The sequence below is a fragment of the Hyposmocoma kahamanoa genome, unplaced genomic scaffold (assembly GCF_003589595.1).
Source record: "Hyposmocoma kahamanoa isolate Upper Pololo Valley unplaced genomic scaffold, ASM358959v1 87, whole genome shotgun sequence".
Classification (NCBI taxonomy): Eukaryota; Metazoa; Arthropoda; class Insecta; order Lepidoptera; family Cosmopterigidae; genus Hyposmocoma; species Hyposmocoma kahamanoa.
The window spans coordinates 16,145,200-16,168,877 of NW_020654422.1; the positions used below are offsets into that span (position 1 = coordinate 16,145,200).

Below are 23,678 nucleotides of genomic sequence, written 5' to 3' on the forward strand. Positions count from 1 at the left end.
GGCCTTATTGCTATGTAGCAATTTGTTCCAGTAAACCTTAGGATATAAATTTGGGATGTTCACACAGGGTGCAACCAAAGAATATCATTATAAGTACACTACACAATAATTATTAATAAACTCATATACATAGATAGAAATATCCATACAAATATTATTAATACAGAACAATACATAAATAATAATATTAAATTCTTATATACTTTAAAAGAAAAAAGAAAATTGAAATAATAAGTATAGAAAATAAATGAAAGAATAATGGAGAAAAAGACAAAACTTAGACTTGAGGAAGTCAACCTTGACACGTTTGAAGGAATGAAGAGAAGGGGAACCTTGAATCGATTCAGGGAGAGAATTCCACAGTCTGATTGCGGAAACGGTAAAAGAGTTGGAATAAAAATTAAAGAAGAATGTTTAGTAAGAGTGTCAGAGGAGCGAAGCATTTATGAATGTCAACGTCTGAATTTGAAAATTTATTGCAAATGGATCTTCCATAGTTAACCAGGATACAATACTACAGAAGTTGACCCTCATATCAGACTTGCTATCACAATTTGCCTTGTCCTACAACAAATCGTGATTCTGGTAAAGTTCAATCAGTAACAGCACGGTTTCGTTACTCCACACTACAGACATGTTAAGGGCCACGTGCGCACACGACTACACTTGGCAGCAAATGAAGTGGTACTGACGTATCCCACGTGGGTTTCTCTCGGAGCGGCAACTTGCAACATGTTCCGCATCACGTAAATGCGTCGCAAAATGTTGCGCGGCTTGATGCGGGACACTCGGCAACGTTGCAAAGTCACGTAGATTAGACTGTTGCGCATCGCGTTGGGAACATTTTATCGCCTAGTGTATCCAAGACTTTATCCTACAAAACTGGAACGAAGTTATGCTCGTATTACTACTCTAGAAGCTGCTGAATTGGTCGTTTCAAGTCGCAAAAAAGTAGATTTAGTCACAGTCGTTTTAAAGTTATAAGATGTTTTCTGTCTACCCTATGAGCAATGTTAGCCCATCCACTTATTTGCGATTAAATCGACTAAATTAAAACTTTTATTATAGGTGCTAATCAAAATTTAAATACTCGATTATGTTATATTGTGTTTTACGCCATCGCTAGCGACAATTGCTACTATAATAAACTCATGGTGAGGTACAGACTTCATGTTAAAAAAATTGTTGCAGTTAATCGGTCGAAACGTCGGACAGCTATTTAAGAAAGAAGTGTACATTCTAGATCTGCCTACCATGCATACAGCTAAAGAGAAGCCCCGAAGCGCCGTAGACACGCCAGAGGGCGCGGGCCTAGAAAACCTTTTCACGGCACACGCGCCCACGTAGTCTAATTAATGAAATAAAATACCACTAGCCATATCTACTCGCAATGTTGAACATTCTACTGTGAATAACCATTTATATGTTATTTAATTATATTATTGAACTGTACTACTTTGTTTCTTTTACACCGCCGTAACAGGTTGACAGAAATTGAAAACGGCCCCAACATTGACATGTTTGACTTAACTGACCTGACTGCGCTAAATCCATTCCAGGCAGCTCGGCCCAAAGTCGCAACGTTTATTGAGAAAAATATTATGAACATCTCATTAGACGGTGGAACCATTTGAAAGAGGCCAATAGAGCTGACACGACAGTGGGCGACTTGAGCGAGAGCGAATAAAGCACGAGATACTGCTATATTCGCAACCCTACAGCCCTACTACTAGCCCTACAACTCATCACAACATATAAAACTACCTCCATTATTTGTAGACTACGACTTGGTCACGTGACAACTCCTGCCCACCTGTTCAAACTCAAAATCGTTCCCGACCCTGCATACCCCTGTGGGGCCTATGGTGATTTAAATCATATCTTCTTCTCCTGCCAAAAAAATGATCGTGTACCAATCACTATTCACGATACAACGACTCTCCAAAGCAACAGTAGTCACGTGTCCAGTTTTATTAAAAAAAGAAGCAATCATCCGCTTAGAGGCACTTTGAGTCACATGCCTGTCTGTTTTGGTCACACGACGCGCAGCATCGACGTTTTTGTTGTTCACAGCAGTGGACGGGCGACCATCACGAAATCGTCACTGAGATTCACACAACCGTTTGAATTCTGCAAACCAGCTATAAATAGTCTTGCATGGTGCTTCATCGCCAAAAGCAGTTTGAAGCGCTGAGCTGTTAAATTACACTTAATCTTACTATGAAAATTTTCACGAGTTAAATCCATGGTGATGTAGACAACCAATTTCTAAAATGACGCCACAATGTAAAAATAAGTGACAGTCAGATGAAACAAACTGTATTCTACAGCCAGAGTTCCATTTTCAAATGTTGTAATTACTTTTTAAATATATTATTAATTAATAATAAATTGAACTTAATAAAAATTCATTCAATAAATATATTTGTAAAACTTAATTTAGCGTAAATTGGAAAATGTTTTCTTTGTAAAATTAAAAATAAGGTATTTAATTAATAATATTATTTATTAATAAACTATTGTAACTATAGTGAAAAAATAGGGTGGTTTGCATCAATATTAGACATAACTGGTTGAAGACTGTACCACCTCAGTCAACCGTGACCATGGGACCTGTAAAGGGCCCGAAACGTCGGTTAGTTTGAAAAAACAAATATACGCGATTTAAATCCGGAAAAATAGTTTCATTTCCTATACATAATAAACAAATTAAAATTGAATTTTTTAGTGTTTCGTACGAACTTTACTTCGCAAAAGATTTTTTGTTAGCTAGTTTATCGACCAAATAGTTTCATTTCCTATTTTTAAATATTGTTTATGTAAGTAGCCAGTTCCGGAAACTTCCCTATCTATTGCAGTAAAAAAACAGACTGTAATCAATAATTTATTTATGCATAAACCTCTTAGATCTACTGTTATTCATATGTGTAAACCATTTGCGTGCCTACAGGCAGGTTCGTTCCGTTGGAGACTAGCTCTATGGCGTTTTTAGTGACGTCCACTTTTAATACTGCTGAGTTCTCTAGGGTAATACATTTAGTTTCATGATTGCCGGGTACTGGGATTTTGCGAGGTCCTAGGACAGAGTCCTTGTATCGCCATAACTTTAGTCTGTTCACATCTGAAAAAAGAATAAAGGTATCAAGGAATCTTATTTGACGACTGTAAGATTTTTCGTTAAGGCCTATGTTCAGCAGTGGACGTCTTCCAGCTGATATGATGATGATTTTTAGTGGATTTTTCATTGTCTCGCAAGACAAATGCGATATTTTCAAGGTTTGTTTTAAAAACCAAAATTAAGAAATAAGCAGTAAACAGTAATAAATTTATTTATCGGCTTCTTTTTATATAGAAGCACTTTGGGTTACTGTTTAAAAAGTTATGAAATATTATTTACAGTGGTAATTTTATATTTAATTTTTTTTTAATATATAGGTACCTTTGATAGCTTTAACCTCTTTGGCAATCTTCGCTTTAACTTTTTCCACGGAGTCTCCATCTGCTACGCTTACAGAAATAGAGAAGAGGCCATTGCGCGCTATAGGGTTTACGATGATCATATCAACGCCCGCCTCGGCGCTGAAGTTGATGTGGGGTTGACCAGGAGCACAGTCCTCGCGCGTCTTCTCTGGCGCATCTGGCGCTTCCGTGAATTTCACTTCTATTGAATCTAGCTGTAATTTTGAAGGTTATATTACAAGCATGGAGCATATGTTTGCATTAGATCGATGTTGCGTGGCATGTGATATTTTTGTCGATCATTATAAAAGTGGTGTAAGTCTATATTTTAAAACACATGTTTTTTTGATTAAAAGTATCGCATTTAGTCATATCTTGTTTCATTATAAAAGTGAAACAACTACAATAATTGCACTAAAGTCCCATAGATGGCATTACTAGTTTACTCAGAGGACTAAAATTACTACACATTAATTTGCTTAAAGCTCATTATTTCAAAATTTAATTACAATGACTTATTTCACTTTTATAATAAACGACACATTTATAGTAGTAATTTTTAAAAAGTCATCTGATTATTATGTGCTACCTACAGAATGAAAGAATGCATAGCAATAAATTCATTATAATGTAATTCGGACTCTATTTACCAGAAAGCACAGGATTATTAATACGTGTACAGACAAGATACACGTACATCCCTGATACTTGGAATTATTTGTTATTATTGCTAAAACTGACCATATGTTTTATAAATTTATAAAAATATGCTTACGTCTAAGGTAGTCATTAGGTATTGCCTATTGTCCAACAGTACTTGCGCCTCGTCGAAAGGCAGTCCCACGGACAGAGCGTCGATGCCCACTCGTTCCATGTTCTCTCGTGTTGTTTGCACAAATGGCATCACACGTTTCATGTACTTCTTTAGTTCGGCAACTTCGCCCAGCTTGCTTGATATCGCTTTGTTGTCGGGCAGACCTGATGGCTGGGGTCAAGAAGGAATAGTTAGTATTTCTCAGTTTTAGGGCGCTGGCGAGCATTCGCCTGTAAAGATTCGTTTTTGAGCATTACTAGTAATATAACATCCAAGATTCGATTAGGCTGCGATTCCACCAGAGATGTGCGACGTAGAAAAGCGTGCATGCGAGTGCCTCTGAGAGTCCGCAAGTGCCCCTGAGAGCCTGAGAGAGCCCACGAGAGCCAGGTGTGCCCACGAGTGCCTTTGCCTCGCTGGCACTCAAAGGTTCATAGACATAAAAAATGCACTTAATGACATTCAAAAGCACTCGCACTCTTAAGTAAAGATTTAAAAACATTTCCAATATATCTGGTGGAGTCGCAGCCTCAATCTGAACAGATTGTTACATTACAGGCGAATGGTCTCGGTGAAGGAGGCTACCGAATGTTACAAGTGTTGCGCAACGAATGTTCGGCCTTCATCCCTCATCGCCTGTAATGCTCGCTTGTGAACGTTTCATTACAAGTATTTCTTGTTCGCAGTGAAGTAGCGCCCTAAAACCGTAATATAATTATAATTTATTTTATGTTCATAACATTAATGCCCAACAAAAACACAATCGTCCATATGCTACGATCCTGATACTGATCTTCTAACTCATTACTGCATCAATTTTTTATGTTCCAGTGTTAAAGCACATTTTGTTGTTGAGAAGTCAATGTTGAGAGTAATAAATCTGTGACATTTGCCGCTAGCAACCGCACGTAAATATTTCGCAATTTTGTGTGACAAATTTCTAGCTATTTTGTGTATAAATATTTTAAGGCAGTCGCTAACGACAGCTGTCACTGTAAACTCACGGTAACCTCTGTAACAACTACCTACTAGTGAATAGTGGTTGCTTTGAAATCAACTATTATAATTAAAATTTAACACTATTTCAATGATTTACACTTACATTAGAAAAAATAACCACTGTATCTATTTTAATGTTAATTAATTGTTACAATATAAACAATATCACGTGATATACTTCTCCAAAAGAAAGCAGTAAAATTAAGAGCAAGGAATCAAACTAGTCGGAACTACATACGTATGGTGTTTTGTAATTAAGATGGAATAAAAAATACTCACTCCATGAAGTTGCTTTAAAGTAGTCAAGATAATATGTTGCCACTTAGGGTACTCTTTCGCGACCCATATGACAGCCTTGTTTGGTTTCCTCTCGGGTTTCGGAGTCTCTCCCTTCTTAGGTTTCCTGACAGCGCAGTGGTTCTTCAAATGTATGCGGAAATTATGCGCTGCGTCCATCAGGTAATTGCTGGCCTTTACTATAACTTCATCTACTGGGCCTGCCACCGGCCATTGCTCGTGAAGGATGCTCTTTTTCTTTAAACAAGATTTTTATTGAGTTCTTGTGTTTTCGCGATTAAACAGTTTTTTTATTGTAAGTAGCAGTAGTTTGGACTTTCGATTGTTGCTGTTGTCAATAAATGAAATAGTTCTTAAAAGTGCCGTATTTGTTTACATTAAAAATAATAAAAAAAAATCTTTGGAAATGAAACTATTTTTCCGGATTGAAATCGTGTATATTTGTTTTTTTTTTTCAAATAAACCTACGTTCGAGCCCTTTACAGGTCCATTACCATGATACCTGTAAATATGTTGATTGATTAATATGTTGCGTTGGTTTGTTTGAAAAAACAAATATATGCGATTGAAATCCGGAAAAAAGTTTCATTTCCAAAGACTTTTTTATTATTTTTAATGTAAACAAATACGGCACTTTTAAGAACTATTTCATTTATTGACAACAGCAACAATCGAAAGTCCAAACTACTGCTACAATAAAAAAACTGTTTTATATTTAAAAAACCGCTCAGTTCGCGGTTATAATATAATATAATTTATAATAATAATAACATTAAATGAAAAGCACAGCATTTTGGCGACTTTTAGTAAATAAGTTTGTTTTGGACTTGTTGGAACATCGAGTATATAACCAGAAATAGAGACGAAATGTTATTTAACTTGTTTGAAAACTATTCTGCCTTATCATTACTGTGACAACTGCGCTCCGATTGGCCATCCCGAATTCGAAACAATTGACGGGTGTCGTCAATTGTTTCACTTCAAATCGACCAGTTAACTTGAGCTTTGCTATAATTGACGAAAACTGCAAAATTATTTATATATATATATTCTTTAATATTTAATTACCGATAATTGGATGTTTAGCTGTTTTTCCCACACCACCGAATAGAACAACACGGCATTGTTAGAGATATTATCTTTATTACAATAAATTCAGAATATTTTTTGGAATATACATACGGAGACGTACCACAGGTAGTTGGCCTGTCTATATTTCAGTGGAAACGAGAGTTGATAAGAGTTATATCGCTAATGTGTTACCACGAATAATATATGGCCCTTATTTCGTCTCTATTTCTGGTTATATACTCGATGTGTTGGAATTATAACAACAAAAAAGCGACCGCTGGCGTGCACACAGGAGGTGAAAATTCACAAAAATCGACATTACAGTCGATTCATATTTTGGAGCGAAAACAAATCTTTGCTTCCAAGGTCTGCCTTAGCCGCTTACATTTATGTTATTAAATACCTGACCTGATACTGACCTACCTGATAGTTAAAAACTGCGATAAGAAGAAACATGTTCATATAAAAACAAAACATACAAAATAAAATAAATAAACAAATATTCAACTAGATTAAACACATAAGTATCAGTGTCACGTGAGAGATGACAAAACACATAATAAAATTGATGTTATGCGTTACAAATCATTTAAAAGGCGTAAGTTTTTAATTAAACTTTTCATAGGCATTTCTAATCGGCATAGTTTATGAACAAAAGAAAACGATGTTGGGAAATGTGAAGGTGTTTCTACCTCGTTCATACACTAACATTCAATGAGCACATTAAAGCCTATGGTTAGACATTGGCCCCTCCAAAAAAGAGCATTTAAAACAAATTTTAGAAATTTCCCGTATTTTTTTACTTAAAACCGTTAAAAAATTTAAAAAAACTTTTGCTTTTTGCAACAAAATTTTTCCCCAAAATTGAAAATTAATTATTATAACGTAATCGATGAGAGGAAACCACGAAATATTTTAAAAAACCTCTGTAAGCCAGCACAAGAGAACTGAGACATCATAATTAATATACTTACATTTCCTAGTAGTTCCCAAACATACTCAGCAACGTGCGGGCAGATAGGTGACATGAGTATCGCCTGTGTCTCTATATACCGAGTGACCAATTCAGCGTGCATGTCTCCTTCTGAACATAACTCCCTGTATTTATCGCGCGCGGCTTGGAGTTCGAAGAAACCAGTTTTCAAAGCTTCCTTGAATAACATTTTTTTATAATTGTCGTCTGTTTGTTGGATTTTTGTGTTCATTTCGCTTATAAACACTTTGTCGTGGAAATTGTAGTGGCCTAGGAATACAAGACGATCCATTAAAAAAAATAGAGAGAAAAGCCAATAAAATATGTGATTTTTAGAGGTCCAACAGAGTTGAAAAACCATTTAATTAAATCTGATTTTTCATGTGAATTGAGATACCCTGTAGTTGTTCATTAATCTTTCACATTAGAAGAGCGGGGCAACAGTGCTATAGAAGTGAAAGAATTTTACAATGTTTAAGGAACAAAGAATACAGTAATGTTTGGTCAGGTGCGAGATGGGCAGACGACATCGCAAGAATTGCGGGGCGAAGCTGGATGAGATTAGCACGGTACCGTGAAGAGTGGCACAGAAACTTGGAGGCCTATACCCAACTATATAAAAGTCAGGCTGTATATGATGATATGATGAGAATATACCGTACCTGTCCTCATACTCGACTTAGTAGCTACCTTAACCCATTCAATGAAAGTGTACAATCTCAAAATAGCAGCATCAGCGGTACTTTCAACAAAATTCGCGTCTTCTATAGAATCTCCAGAGTCGGCTAACGTCAGTCTCATTCCATCCGCACTGAATTTCTCTATCGACTCCATCAGGGTCAAGAAGTTTCCTTCCGATTTTGACATCTTGGCGGAATTCAGCATAAGATGTCCGTTCACACGAACGCCTTTCGGCCATTTGTCCTCTTCATTCGGCCAAATCGCGCAATGGTTGAAAATGTAGTAAGTCAGATGATTTTGTACGAGATCCTTGCCTGACGCTCTTAGATCTACTGGGTACCTGTAGCCAGAACATTGCTGATTTTAAGTTTATCGGAGAAATTGTAAAGTTAGCCATCTTTAGAGGACATACAGGCAGAATCAAGCTAGAAGAAACGTTGGTTATATACTTACCAGAACTGAAAACTTTTCTTCATAAGTTCCAAAGATTTCTTGGCAATCTTTGTGTTTTTGGGGAAAGGAGAATCTTTGAAGAAAATGTAGTCCCAAACTTCATCTGTCATTTCTTCAGGTTTGATTTTCAGCGCATTTTCTTTGTTCCCTCTAAAGGTATTGCCTTGCAAAAAGTGAGCTACGGTGTAGTACGCATTGTAGATCGTTGAATCTGACAGAGATTCGATCAGCCACTGTCGATCCCAGGGTAACTTGGTTCCTGTACATAAAGATTATGTTAAATCCCCACGACTGAAAAAACAGAAGTTAAAAACTATACCCACCAAGTCCATAAGTTCTTGAGCAAGCATGCTCATGCAGCCACCTGATGGTGACCTGGAAGTTCTTCCTTACTTCATCGTGGTATGTGTTCATGGCAGCCAAAGCTTTCTCTGCCTGAACTTTCCATTCTTCATTGCCATAATCTAGATACCATTGGTTACATAAAGCCACCACACACTCATCCCCAGATCTTGACATGATGGTTTTTTCGGGCTCGTAGTATATAACTGCGCCTCCTTCTTTTACAAGCTTTGTTTGGAGGTTCTTCTTCACGTCTTGAATTTTACTGCCCTTAAACTCTCCAACTAGCAACACTCCATCATAAAAGCCTTTCAGATAAACCATTTCTTTGGCCTCTGTCAGCTTTTCCTTGTCGTTTTGACTTTGGATTTTTAGTTTATCGTATACATGCACTGCAGACAAATTGCCAAATTCTGGGATCTCTAGAATTGGAACAGGTTTGAACGGCAGAACCATTTCGTCTTTGATTCCATATTTTACCCTAAAGGCTGGTTTCTTTTGGAGATCGACAAGTGCAGCATAGTCGTCAGGAGAATCAGATGGTACACTGGTAACAATTCCAGTACCCTTGTCTTCTTTGATCGTTAGCATTGGCAGGGCGTATATTTTTGGGTAAGACGTGAATGGTGACTTCAATGCAACGCAAAGAAGCTCCTGCCCGACGATTTCTAGCAACACTTTGAACTCGCCGTCATTTTGAGTAAACCCTTGATATGCCATGTTCCTTGCAGCACGTCGAGTGCATATAAATACACCATGTTTAACAGTCTCAAAGGCAATATATTTGATGTCAGGATGAACCCAACAATTTGTTTGACCATACATAGTTTCTGGTCTTAGGGTGGCAGCAACTAAGCTTACTTTTTTGTCTTTTAACGCCCTAAAATGTTAAAGAGCTTCGAATTAATAACTTTAACGTTTTAATTTATAATAAATTGATGGTATTACATGATTTAATTCCGCCTTCACCTTTCCATCACTGGGGGACAAGATTCGCTCGAAGCGTTACGCTTCCACGTTTATATGGCGAATGGCTACAGAGTAGATTTTTTTTTTCATATTTCATTCATTCATTTTTTTTTCCCTGCTTACGGGAAACCGTGTATGGCGGGTGTCATGGACACACACATAGACAACCATAAATTACACCCAAACTCACGAGAGAATAAATGTAGGTCATAAAATATTTCTCCCGGCCGCGGCCCGGGAATCGAACCCGGGACCTCTGCGTGGCCGGCCAGTATGGTAACCATTCAGCCACAGAGGCAATTAATTAATTCCCTGCCTGCAGACTTGTTCCCTGCACGTAATAACTTGGACCTTTTCAAGGCGAGAGTAAATAGGCATTATTTAGGCGTGCATGTTCCATCGTCGATCTCATCGTCACTTTCCATCAGGTGAGATGGCGATAAATGTGCACAATTAAAAAAAAAAGAAATAATAAGATAATAATGCCTCATCCAAAAACACAGAAAGTCATGCCTCTTGTTTAATGACATTAAAAGTGACAATGATAACAACCTCCATCTTTGTTAAAAAGAACATACTTGAGGCTTTCAGGCAATGGTCCTACAACTTCCATCTTAATAAGGGTGTACTCCTGCGGACCAGCACCTTCGCCTGTGCTTCTGTCATGGTCCATACATGGCTGCTGGTCCAGGGGTGAAAATATTGTATACCGCTTGCCATACTTAATCTTATTTCGTTCTTTCAGATGGCGGAACTGCCATGTTACGAACGAATCGAAGTAAGGATTAGCGTCGGTTGTTATAAATGTACGCCGCCAGTCCACCTGTTCAGTAAAGAGTAATAAGATTAACGTAAGTTGTTGCAGTTCTAAAATTGTAGAACGATAGTAAAAGTATACACAATACTTGACCTAATTGAACTTTTTGATGATAAATTCATCGTAAACGTACTTATATGTATGACGAATTTATAGCATCAAATGTTACATGGACATAATTATAACAACAAATACCAAAATTAATGTTAATAATATTTCTTACATAAATACCCATTCTTTTCAAGTCGGCAACAGCCAATGGTGGAAAATAATCCAACCAGTAATGTTCGTGGGCAAATAGCTTTATTTCCTCATCAGGCACTCCAAGACTTTGCATGATTTGCCATTGATATTTTGCTGCCCCAGTTTTAGCTACAGCTTTGCTCTTTTTGCCTTTACTCTTGTCCTTAGGAACTAAGTCTGCCTCTTCTTTAATAAAGACCTCTTCTTGTTCGGGAAAGACGGGGGGACAACCAAATTCAGCCATCTCTCTCTTCAGTTTATCTGCACAAGCCTTTATGGGCATTCCCGTGCAATGAAATCCAAATGGAAAAAGCACCATTCTGCCTTTTAGTCGGTAATATCTTGATGCAAACTGTGGATATTGTGATTGTTAAATTATTCGAAGAACACTGGAGTCACACGGCAGAAACGCAGCAGATTAACTAACCAGACCATATGATGCTGCAGACTACAATACATAAAAGTACAAAAAATTGTAATTACATCTGGACAACCTGTCGCTATGAAAGTAGTCCAGAGAAGCATTAGCACAAATGTTCAACAACAGCCTATCATGAAAATTTCTTAACTTAACAAGGTAATAGCTCTGTGCTCTAACTAATCCTTTGGTGGTTCTGGGTCCATATAAAAAAACACCTTTAATCCTTAACTGAATATCCAGCCATGTTGCGGTTGTTAAATACTGAACAAAATTGGAATTGATATGTTAGGTACCAAACTACCACTTAAATAAGTACCTTTTTAGTACGTTAAACTTTTTAGTTAGATACCTAACAAAACTTCTTACTGGTGGGGACTCATAGATTTTAGAGAAAAAGTATGTGACATGTCCATAAAGCTACAATGTTCAAATGGAGATGGGACTCAATCATGAGATACACAAAGTATATATAAACAAAACAGATAGTCTGAGAATATCTATATCATCAAAGTGAAAAATGAATCAGAGACTGATGAGACTAGGGCTAGTTTTGATATGTGGAACAATGATCTTCCCAAAATTTACTACTACATTGCAGTCTACTACAATACATAGAAAGTCATAAAGGAGGCCTATGTCAATTAACAGCTGGCAAATGGTTGCTAAACAGATTTGAAGAAACCAGCTCATAAGTTGACAAAATTAAAACAAAGCCATTATTCAGTTGTGTTGTAAGTACTTTTTTGAAATAATTTAACCACTGTTACTATATTATATTGTGTACTATCTTCCAATAACAAAATAATTCAAGTTTTTGTCACCATTGTAAAATTCGATGTTGGCAAGCACATAGTGTACACATAATTCTTCTGTAAGTATTGCCATTTCAATAAAACTTTAAATAATAACCACCCATTAGAGGAAATCTGCACCCATCTCTACAGATATAAGGGTATAAAATATTGGTTAAATATTCATATCTTTCATTATCTATATTTATTTTTTATGATTGTGTCTTAATTCAAATAATATCTTACTTCACACTTGGATAGAGAAAAAGTGTGCCCGAGATGTAATCGTCCATTCATATAAGGAAAAGGAAAAGTACACATGAATTTGTCATGGGGCTTGCCATCGTCCGGAGCTTCTATTTCAAAGATTTTCTCGGCTTCCCATCTGTCTTGCACCTTCTTCTCTATCTCTTGGAGATATTCCACCTTAAAGGTGCCTTTGCGGTCCAATGTTGCCTGCAGAAGTTAATCAGATTTATGATAATAACTCTAAATGAAATAATATCCATTATGTAAAAATAAAGGCTAATGTATTTTTGTTATGTTGGAAACTTACTTATCATTGTAACATATAATTACATAATCAAACATTTTTATCTATTTCTCAATAAACATGCTCAAGTTTCAAAAAAAGCACATTTTATGTAAAAATTTTAAAAATAAACACTTTACTTGTCGGCAGTAATTTCATCCAACATTTTTTTTATAATACCAAGTGTCAGGATGAACAAGCCTTGTGCCAGTGGTAAGCAACACGCTTGTCCATAACAGTTGCAGTGCCCCTCGCAAGTTTTAAATTGCACAGATCTTAAAGGCACTGCGATTGCGCCGGTCACCCTGAGACATAAGTTGACAAGTCCCATGTACGTGTAATCACTATCACCCCTACCCTTCTAAACCAGAACACAGTAATGCTCATATTACTGCTTGGGGACAGAAATAGGTAAAGTTGCAGTATTTCAATGGAGAAACTCTCACAGGAGCTCAACTGCTACTAGATTCAGCATTCATGCAGAGATTTGCGGCATTAATCTGTATTGCCGCAAATCAAATAAACGCTGTCGTTTATAGACAAATATGGCATTTTTTTACTATGAAACTATCCCACACTTTCGGGTATTAATATAACTTTTATCACGATCCAAAAGTGCTACAGGTATTGGGTGTCCTAAGGTCAATCGGAAAGTGCGATACGGAAAATGTAGATCTATAATAGTGACGAGTGCAGTGCTACTATTTTATAAAAGTATGATGCAATGTTCATAGATACTTTAAGATTGTAGTACGGCAAATAGATAAATCAATTGCTGTACATGAAAGACTAATTATTGTAAATATAAATTATTTTTTCATTCATAACTGTAACGTGTAACTTTTGAGGAAACTTCACAAGCATTATTCAAAATTTCCTGCACGTGTACCGTGTTGTGTGAAAGTGGTATTACTTAGAGGCCTGGAACAGTATACATACCATTTTGAACGTTTTGTCACCACTTAGACCGATACTTTTTTCTTGCCTTGGCAAATAAATTCAAAAGTAAGATCTCTGAATTTTTAGCTTTTTTTTTGGCAATTGAACACGTTTTTATTTTTTTTTTATTAGAAACATACTATTTCGCAGCAGTGTGTCTCTGCTATTGTGCCACTGGTAAATTAGCTTTAAGTGCATTCATCATCCTGGCTACATTGCAGTCCTCCAAGATGGGAAAAACTGCTTATTTTTTTTAAACATTGACACGTTATTATTAAAAAAGTGTGCTTTTTTAAACGTTTAAGCGCATAGACTTTTAAGTTAAAAAAAGCTTGCAACGTTATGTTGATAGCGAAATGCAAGAGTAGACCATTAAAGGTATTAAGATAAGTTTTTTTTTTTTTTTGGTAAAAAACGAGTTATATTTTATTATGACATAACATTATTATATTAACATTTTGTTCATTGGCGTTTAAAAGCGTTCATTTTGTTTAAATTTTGTAGCTGTTAACCGTTGCAATGGAAAAAACTGCTTAATTTTTAACGTTTAAACGTGCGTTTAAAAAGCGTGCTTGTAAAAGTGCTTTTCACCTAAACGCTTTTAAGGGTCGTATTCTAGAACTCTACTCAATGCTCAAGTCAGGATTGCACTGGAAACACAAGCATTGGAAATACGACCCTAATGGCAGGGACTTGAGTATGATTTCGAGTGCTTTAAACCATACTCTAATCCTGACTTGAGTATTGAGTAGAGTTCTGGAAAACGACCCTAGGGTCGTATTCTAGTCAGGATCTGAGTATGATTTCAAGCACTGGAAATACGACCCTAATGGAAGGAACTTGAATATGATTTCGAGTGCTTTAAACCATACTCAAATCCTGACTTGAGCATTGAGTAGAGTTCTAGAATATGACCCTTAGTTTGACTCTTAAAAAATCGTTTAGAAAAACGTTTAAGCGCATAGACCTTATGTTTAAAAACAACGCTTACGCTTAAAATGAAAAGCGTGCTTATGCGCTTATTTTAAAAAGCAGACATTTTTAAGTGCTTTTCGTTTAAACGCCCACCTCTAGTCCTCCTTATCGTTTTAAACGGCCGATTCACACACTACCTACATGGCAGTTCATCTCCAAGGCAGGAGACTGTTCACACACTATCCTGTATATGGCTCCCGTATGGAGTCGCGCAGGACGCATTGCTGCATTGCATTGGATGGCTTGCACGCTACGACTATCTACATTCATAATACTGTATTTTGTGAATGGGCAATAATAGGCAAATAAGCACACGTCGAATGGTGGTGGTATAGAATTTTTTTTCAAGAATTATCCAAAAATTAAAAAAATTGTGACAAAATTGGCGCCAGTGGCGTTAGCTGTCAATTTGCCGGAAAGGCGGAATTTCTTTCTCGCCGACTCCGTTGCAAATCGTGTTCGCTGCGATATTTTTTCATTGTTTCTCTGCTGAAACCATTGATTTTTTGTTAAAGTACAACTAATACAATGGCTCCACGAACTGCAAAAGCGAAGGTAACGTAATTTTAGTAAATAGTGTTAAATTTCAACGGAAATCCTCTGTTCAAAACTGGTTTGCATTGTTATCCATGACGGACATTTCGGGAGCATTTTATTTAATCTTGTATTAGCATTATCTAACTTGGAATACACCATTGGGAAGCCCCTTGTGGTAAGCTAAATGGGTTAGGGTAAGAATTTGCAATAGTAATTTTGTTAAGGCAGGTACCAATTGTGAGATTCTTGGCCGCGTGCTTGTTCATAAATAAACAGCTTGGTTGGTAGGTGTGTACAGTCTGGATCAATAGCGCCGTTATTATATGCCAGCTAGGCGGGAAACCAGTGAATGCTTTTAACTGAAATTGTCATAAAATCATGTAATTTGAAATGTTTCCCTATGTAATATTGGTGATATTTACGGTATGTCTAAATGAGAGCTATACTCTTTACTGGTGTTTTTGGTTGAAAATAAGTACAGGGTGGCCAGAGAAGTAAATCCAAAAGCAAAATTTAGGTCCCTATTTGAGGGCTATCCATATCACCCCCATGTATGTCGGATTTTCGTAGTTTTCGAGTTGGGATTATTATATGGATTTTTGGAAAATTGCAATCCACTCACTCTAAAAATATTTTTTTCAATTCGTAGATGTCTTTGGGATTGTGTTTTCTAATTCAATTTGTATGAAGTGTAGTTTCACGCATAAAATAATTCATTCAAATAATAATCAGCTGTTGTAACAGGGCCATTCCAAACTGACAGGTGGGGCATTTTGACTTCTTTTTTGTTGAACTTTAAGTAATTTCTCCCTGACCATTGGTTAATTGGACTTACAATGAAAATATCATGAAGCCAGATATGCAATTAACCGCGACTATTTATTTACATAATTTTATGACCTTATTTATACTCGAAAATGTTTAATTTTGTAAGTGTGATGGGTGAGACACTCAAGACACTCGCCTGTTTGAGTTAATGCCTTCATTGCCAAGATCAAGACCAACTATTAATATTAGGTTCAGCAAGTTTTTCACATGTGATAATTTGAATGTTAAAATTCTATTTTATATATACATTTCATTAATAACTTTGATAAATGTTAAGGAAATTAATAGTAGAAAGTTAAAAGATGTGACGGGTGGGACACAATTTTGTGATGGGTGGGATAAGTTACAATTGAATACACAGAATTAATAAAATTACACTGTAATATAAGATCCACAGTTTGTAAGCAAATATTTTATAATTTTTTTCTTATTAAGACATTTTAGCACAAAAACAAAACGGAAACAGAGAGAACAAGACAACATGAAATCAAAATCACGCATGTAAAATGCGTTAACAAATTTGAAAAATTCTGCGGCATACTCTAAGATTACGTATCATATCCTATTATTATGTATGTACCCATTGACTTACAATTATATGGACGTCGGGTCCGCGCTAAAAAGTGTCCGAACTTATAGGGGGTTAAAATCGTATACAGAGTTAAAATCGTACTATTGCGTCATTCACGCTTTTGTCTTTGTTTGTTCGACTGAGAGCGAAGCAAGCAAAATTAGACAGTACTGCGATGACATTACAATTTAAATTCAACATTTTAGCTTTTTCATATTCCTTTACATGTACTACGTTTAAATAGGTTGACTTGGGACATTTTTTTCGTGGTTTTTGTATTAGACCCGTCATCCATTTATATGTAAGTCAATGTATGTACCATATCAAAATTTATCATATTTTACTTGAATATGTAGTTAAAACATGTTGAGACTTCATGAATATCCATCCTGATACCAAAAAACAACAGGAAAAATGTTCTGTTTTTAATTGTTTTTTTTTTTATGTGTTAAAATATCTTAATTATGAGAAAAATTACAAAATAGTTCCTTACAAATTATAGATCTACATATAAACAGTGTATTTTAAAAAAATCTATGTATTCAAATGTAATTTGTCCTACCTCACGTCAAGTGTCACAAAATGGTGCACATCCCAACACATCAAATGTTAAAATCCAAAATTAAAGCAACTGTTATACCTAGCAAACATCGTAAAAACTCGAATCCATGAAAATACAAACTTTTGATCAAAGTAAAAACATTCACTTCCAAATCTTCTGCACAATGCCCAACCAAGCCAAAATAATGACCCTTACTAAAATTGTTACTTTTACAGAAGCAAATAAATAAATAAATAACGCACACACTCAACATAGCCCCGCACTAGGGAAACCCTGTGTCGCGGATGCCATGGACACACACATAGACAACCACAAATTACACCCAAACTCACGAGAGAAATAATTGTAGGCCATACAACTATTTCTCCCGGCCCGGGAATCGAACCTGGGACCTCTGTGTGGCAGTATATGCGGCATGGTAACCGTTCGGCCACGGAGGCAGTTAAATGCCAATAGATTGCATATTTATTGGTTAAAATAAAAATATATATGTTTCATTGTGACAGGTGGGACTTGAAATTTGTATTTATTGAAACTTTAATAACTCTTCACCATACATACTTCCATGCAATCACTTATCACTGTTTTAAAATTCGTAAATTGTATTTTCTTCGACAGTAATAACTTATTTCGAAAGATGTACAAATAATCGCTATAATTATTGCTAATATTATAGGAAAAAGTGCTTCACTAAAGATGATTGCACTATGGCTGCGTTAATGAAGAAAAACAATAGAATAATTGTACAATATCCCAAAAATCGTATTTATTTCTAATTATTTGATTTATTGGGCGTATTCTAGTCATACAATTAAAACCAAATTGTGTAATTTGGATGGAAATATTGGACCGCGGTGTTATTTTCGCTGGAATGACCAAACTACTAAAGTGGAAAATTATGGGTTTCTTTCTCATTTATCGCCAGGGGTGAAAAGTGGGAATGAGCGAAAATTTCAAAAATCTTTTTCCACGCCAGTGTGGAAAAAACGCTTTTTGACGCAGATTTCTAATGAGAAAAAAAGCCTTTCCAAGAAAGTGAGGTGAAAAATTTTTTTTGTATCTAAATCGTTTCATATTTATTTAATTGAGTTAATCAAACAGTGATTGTGATGAACAGGTTTCCAAAATTACGGTCTCCAACAGGAATGCACTTCCTACCTACACCCACAATGCAGGAAATTTTTAATCTCAATCAACTATGTTTTAACTCAATTAATTCAAATTTTTTTGTTAGTTTGAAGTATTTTTTATCATCATTAAGATAATAATGGTGTATTAAAAATCGTGAAATCTATATAAAAGCGTGAAATCTTCAGGTCAAAACTTTCGTAGCTTCCATTGATGTTAGGAAATGTGTGAAAGTACAATTCATACATGCAGATCGAGTTACAAAACAAAATCCCGAAGAAACCTACAAATTGAAAAAATAATTTTTAAAGCTGATTGGGTTAAAAATTTCAAAAATCATATCATCAATTCACTGATTGGTGATTCAGATACACCTCAGTATGAGGGACATAAGGACATAATATGATTTTTTCATTTTTTTGTGAGCACATTTATTTTCTTGTAGTAATAAGTCTTATTGATAAATTTACACCAAAAGTAAACTAAATCTGTATAATAAGTACAAGCAATTTTTTTTATTATGTTAACTTACTTATTTTCTTGTAGTAGTTGTTTCTAAATTTACGCCAAATGTAAATTAAACTTCTATTACAACAAACCACATGGCAACAGTGCATGTGTGTAAGTTGAATTGCGCCCTATTGTCAACATAATTTTTTATCCACCCAGAAATGGTTTTTTTTGTTAACGATTCTTGTACTGGACAGACATGGATTTTGGGACAATAACATTATTACTTTTGTTCCTGTCTCGCATTTACTCATTTTATTATCAATATGATGCTAACATTTCAATATTTTACTAGTGAGCTTTATTTAATTCATTACCTCATAAGTGGCAAAGAAGGTTGTCATTTATGTGCATTAGAATAATTCCTTATTATTTTAAAGCCATTTTAGTTATACACTCATTATTTATTGAGGTACAGTTTTGATGATAATCTTCATTTCACAGAAGTCTGCTGACATTAAAATGGCTGAAAGCGAAGCACCAAAGAAGGGCAAGAGTAAGTCTAAAAACTATGAGGCAAATGAACAAGAAGTACTAGATATTGACATTGCTGACAAAGCTGCTCCAATGATAAAGGCAAAACGCGGAAAGAAGGCTCAAGAGACAAATGGAGAGGCACATATTAATGGTGTGACTGATAATGCTCCACCACCAGCCAAGAAAGGCAAGAAAAAAAATGAACTGGTTACTGATGAGAAAACATCTAATGGTGACAATTCAACTGATGAGGAAACTACTCATGTGGAACAAAATAATGACCAGGTTGAAAGTAATGGGACTGCAGAAGATACACAACCTGCATCCACTGGTCGAGGACGCAAAAAACAAATAAAAGATGAGAAACCAAAAGAAACAGCTAGCAAAGGTAGAAAGGCGAAACCAGCTAGTGAGGAGACTGATGAGAAAGAACTCAATGAGGAGAAATCTAAGGGTAAAGGAAGAGGGCGCAAAGTTCAAGCTAAGGCTGAAGTTGAAGAAGACAAAACTGATAATGTTGAAGAGGAAGAAAAGTCAGAATCTGCCAAAGGCAAGAAGAGGGGTCAAGGCAAGAAAGAAAAGACTCCTGAAAGTGAGAAAGAGCTCTCTGATGGAGAAGATAAGATTGAGGAGCCCAAGAAAAAAGGGGCCAAAGGCCGTAAGGGGAAGAAAGCACAAGCCAAAGAAGAGGTTGAAGACAAAAAGGAAAATGTTGAAGAGGAAGATGTAAAAGAATCGGCCTCAAAGAAACGGAAAGTTACTAAGAAAGATGACAAAAGAAAAGGTAGGTTTATTTACCAGATTTTGTTTTAACTTCATGTTTCTAATGGAATAAGTTTAGTATAGTACAGGGCCTCCATTACTAGGATATTTCTTAGCCATTGTATACATTTGAGAATAGTTTTAAGTTTCATAGACGCTTGTGATCTGTTGGGCTAGCACGATAGGGCGCGTTTTACGCGAGAGCGACAAAGAACGAGATACTACTATTTTCGCGTAGTGTCTCGCGCCCTATCGTGTTAGCTGGGCTGTGTTTATATTATAGTTTCCATAAAGAGTGTACCTACACAATGTTCAAACATTGATTTTTTGTTAAAGTACAACTAATACAATGGCTCCACGAACTTCAAAAGCGAAGGTAACGTAATTTTAGTAAAGAGTGTCAACAATGTTCAAACATTTCAGGTGACGCTAAAGAAGAGGAAGCAAATGAAGAAATTCCAGAAGTGAAGAGTACAAAGGGTAAGCGCAGTCAGAAGAAGGCGATAGAAACGCCGGCTGAGGTGGAAGATGAACCCCAGGATACAGGCGAACCAACCAACAAGCGCCGGCGCAAGCCTGCTGAAGACAAGGGTAACTAGCTCCGATGACCAATTTTTTTAATATCTTGAAGGAGGGTTGATTATTTCTTATTAAAATTGTGTTTAAGTTAATTAATAAATAAACGATTTACTAAATATTTATGTTCATTGCTTTTATTTATTATACCTATGTTTTTACAATCTGAACATTGGTGAAGAGAACTATGCAAGTATTAACAATCCCTTTATAACTGCAACAACGCACTTTTTGGTTAGCAAACAATATTAACTTTGGGATCACTAACACAATGGTAGTAGTAGTGGAACATGATCGTGAATTATCTTTCAATATATTCGATAGTATAAAATAAGTGTTATAGACATCGAGCATATATACTCGATGGTTACAGATAACTTAAAAATAAAATCTAGTTATCTACAAGACATTGGTGTCAAAATGAAATAATATTGGTAAATCCTGGCTTTACAAATAAAATGAAGATTAAGTCAAGGTTTGTTGCACAGAAAAATCAAACGAAAGTCTGGAAAAAGAGTAGTAACACAAAATTAACTAAATCGAAACAATTTACGTGCATGAATGTTAGATTAGAATGGAAGAGGGAGAATTCAAAAGACTTTAAATTTTCAGCTGCTGCTGACACTAAAACAAAAGCCCCGCCTAAAAATAAAGCCACTACAAATTATGAAGAACTTGATTTTTCAAATCCATCAAAAAGTCTGCAAGGAAAAGAATGGAATTTCAAAATTGCCAGTTGGAATGTTGACGGTGTCAGGGCTTGGATGGGCAAAGGTGGACTGGATTACATTAAATACGAAAAACCAGATATACTTTGTCTTCAAGAGTTAAAATGTGGACAGGAAAAGCTTCCAGATGAGATAGCTAATTTGCCTGGATACCACGCATACTGGCTAGCTAGTGATAAAGACGGGTACGCAGGCGTAGGCATTTACACATCACAGCTTGCCATAAACGTTCAGTATGGTCTCCAAAATGAAGAATTGGATACTGAAGGTCGCATTATCACAGCCGAGTATGAGCAATTCTATCTGATCTGTACCTATGTGCCGAACGCTGGCCGCAAACTAATCACGCTCCCTAAGAGACTGCAGTGGAATCAGGAGTTCCGTAAACACGTTCAGCAATTAGATAAGAAGAAACCTGTGATAATATGTGGAGACATGAATGTTGCACACAATGAAATAGGTATGATCGATTTATTAATATTTGCCAATGTCAATTGTAGTTTAAGTAACTATTGAGTAGTTTACTTAAAATAAATTCGCCATATTCGACTTTTTTTTTCAGATTTAGCGAACCCGAAGACAAACAAAAAAAATGCTGGGTTCACTGAAGAAGAAAGAGCAGGTATGACGGAACTTCTCGGAGACGGGTTTGTTGACACTTACCGCCACCTGTACCCCGATAAGACTGGCGCTTATACTTTCTGGACTTATATGATGAACGCGCGATCTAAGAATGTGGGCTGGTAAGATTTTGCCTCGTATTGCTATGTAAACTGGAATAATAAAATTGTAGAAAATAATGGACAGATGAAAATGAGGAATTGCTACACAAGTATACATACATATTATCACAAAATCTAAAACAAGAAAATGGTTTTAAATTTTAATTCAATTTTTTTGTGAAATTATTCCACTAGTTTGTTATAATTACTAAAAAGTCGTTGAAAAAACCAAATACAAAGATACGATGCAAGCACATATAAAAATTCGTGAGGTCCGCTGATTCGTTCCATGGCTTACTTGGTATAGCGTCTGACACGGTAAGCTAGAAGATGTCGGTTCGAATCCGGCCGGATCGAAGTAACTTAGAGTGTTCGGTCTTTGTATTGATAATTAGAAAATGGGTTTAAAAAGTAATTTCAGCAGGCACACCACCACAAACAAAGATCTGCATTTACTATGAAGACCCACCCAACGAGGTCATTGTATACGAAATTATAACGTTTAAAACAAATGCCTAGCCAGACAGTGTACATGACTTTCCGTATTCAATACGTTCCCCAAGGAGCAACGAGTTAGGTACGCTCTTCTAAGAGCCTAAACTCAAATATTGCACACTATGTCCCCCCGAAGCCCCGAATAAGATACTCACAAGCTGGAAGGGCGTAGAGTTTAAGCCGTTAAAAACTGTATTTAGGACATCCAATAGGGGATGAGTTCCTAATTCACCTCCGGGGGACGTACTGAATATGGAAAGCCATATATATACACAGCCAGACACACAATATTATAGAGTATCTTGTTTCAGGCGCTTGGACTACTTCATAGTATCGGAGCGGCTTCTTCCTTCTGTGTGCGACAATGTGATCAGAGATCAAGTGTACGGCAGCGATCATTGCCCGATTTCGCTGTTTCTCCACCTTACCAGTGCCGACAAGCCGAAGGAGTAAACTGTCTTAAGGCATTTTGTTGTTAACTGCGATCTGGTGATATTCTCCACTATACGAAATTGATTAGTCACCCCAGTGCCTATTAACCTCAAAATGAACATCTCACTAGTAGGCAGTCTACTACAATGGCTATATGCTAGTTTTGGAAATTGACATGTAAGATGATTCCTTCACGCTTTTAGTGCTAAGTTGGACATTTTTTCATTCCTCATTTTGAGTTCGACATTAATACAATTGCATCATCCATATAATGTAAGAAATAAACACAATATGTAGATTATGTCTTTAATTTCTGGGTATAAAATAGTTGTATGTATAGGATATAATGGAAAGAGTATACCGATACTAATGTCTTAAAATTTCGCACCTTTACTTTTTACTTACTTTAATCTTGTAAATTACAAAAATCAAATTACATTAAAGCGTTGCCCCTGTTGGGTCGCAATTCCCTTTGCATTACTAATGACGATTAAAAACCCAATTTGTTTATTGTGTTGAGCCAAAGGGAAACTCTTTGCCAGAAAGTGTATGTGTGTGTGCACATTGCTAACAA

At 36.0% G+C, this 23,678-nt stretch overlaps 3 protein-coding genes across 3 annotated transcripts in view; 2 read left to right on the forward strand and 1 right to left on the reverse strand.

Annotated features, from left to right (window-relative positions):
* LOC113235397 (exportin-5) overlaps positions 1–1,452 on the forward strand; it is a 21,024-nt gene extending 19,572 nt beyond the window's left edge. The window contains exon 17 of the mRNA XM_026471076.1: positions 1,192–1,452. Coding sequence (XP_026326861.1) covers positions 1,192–1,347 — 156 coding nt within the window. The 3' untranslated portion in view covers positions 1,348–1,452. The remainder of the gene's footprint in view (positions 1–1,191) is intronic.
* Positions 1,453–2,865: 1,413 nt separating this feature from the next.
* Positions 2,866–12,773, reverse strand: LOC113235032 (leucine--tRNA ligase, cytoplasmic). The gene is made up of 11 exons (XM_026470559.1): positions 12,577–12,773; positions 11,099–11,470; positions 10,637–10,881; positions 9,071–9,969; positions 8,748–9,006; positions 8,276–8,634; positions 7,615–7,883; positions 5,552–5,806; positions 4,235–4,444; positions 3,440–3,674; positions 2,866–3,121 (listed from the first exon to the last, which is right to left on the reverse strand). Exons 1-11 carry the CDS (start codon positions 12,649–12,651, stop codon positions 2,916–2,918), a joined length of 3,384 nt encoding a protein of 1,127 aa, XP_026326344.1. The 5' UTR covers positions 12,652–12,773; the 3' UTR covers positions 2,866–2,915.
* A 2,395-nt stretch (positions 12,774–15,168) lies between these two features.
* On the forward strand, positions 15,169–23,576 carry LOC113235126 (DNA-(apurinic or apyrimidinic site) lyase-like). Its single transcript, XM_026470713.1, has 6 exons — positions 15,169–15,331; positions 19,357–20,173; positions 20,575–20,742; positions 21,340–21,915; positions 22,018–22,198; positions 22,984–23,576. The coding sequence occupies exons 1-6, from the start codon at positions 15,305–15,307 to the stop codon at positions 23,123–23,125; spliced, it is 1,911 nt and encodes a 636-aa protein (XP_026326498.1). The 5' UTR covers positions 15,169–15,304; the 3' UTR covers positions 23,126–23,576.
* Positions 23,577–23,678: the final 102 nt, after the last annotated feature.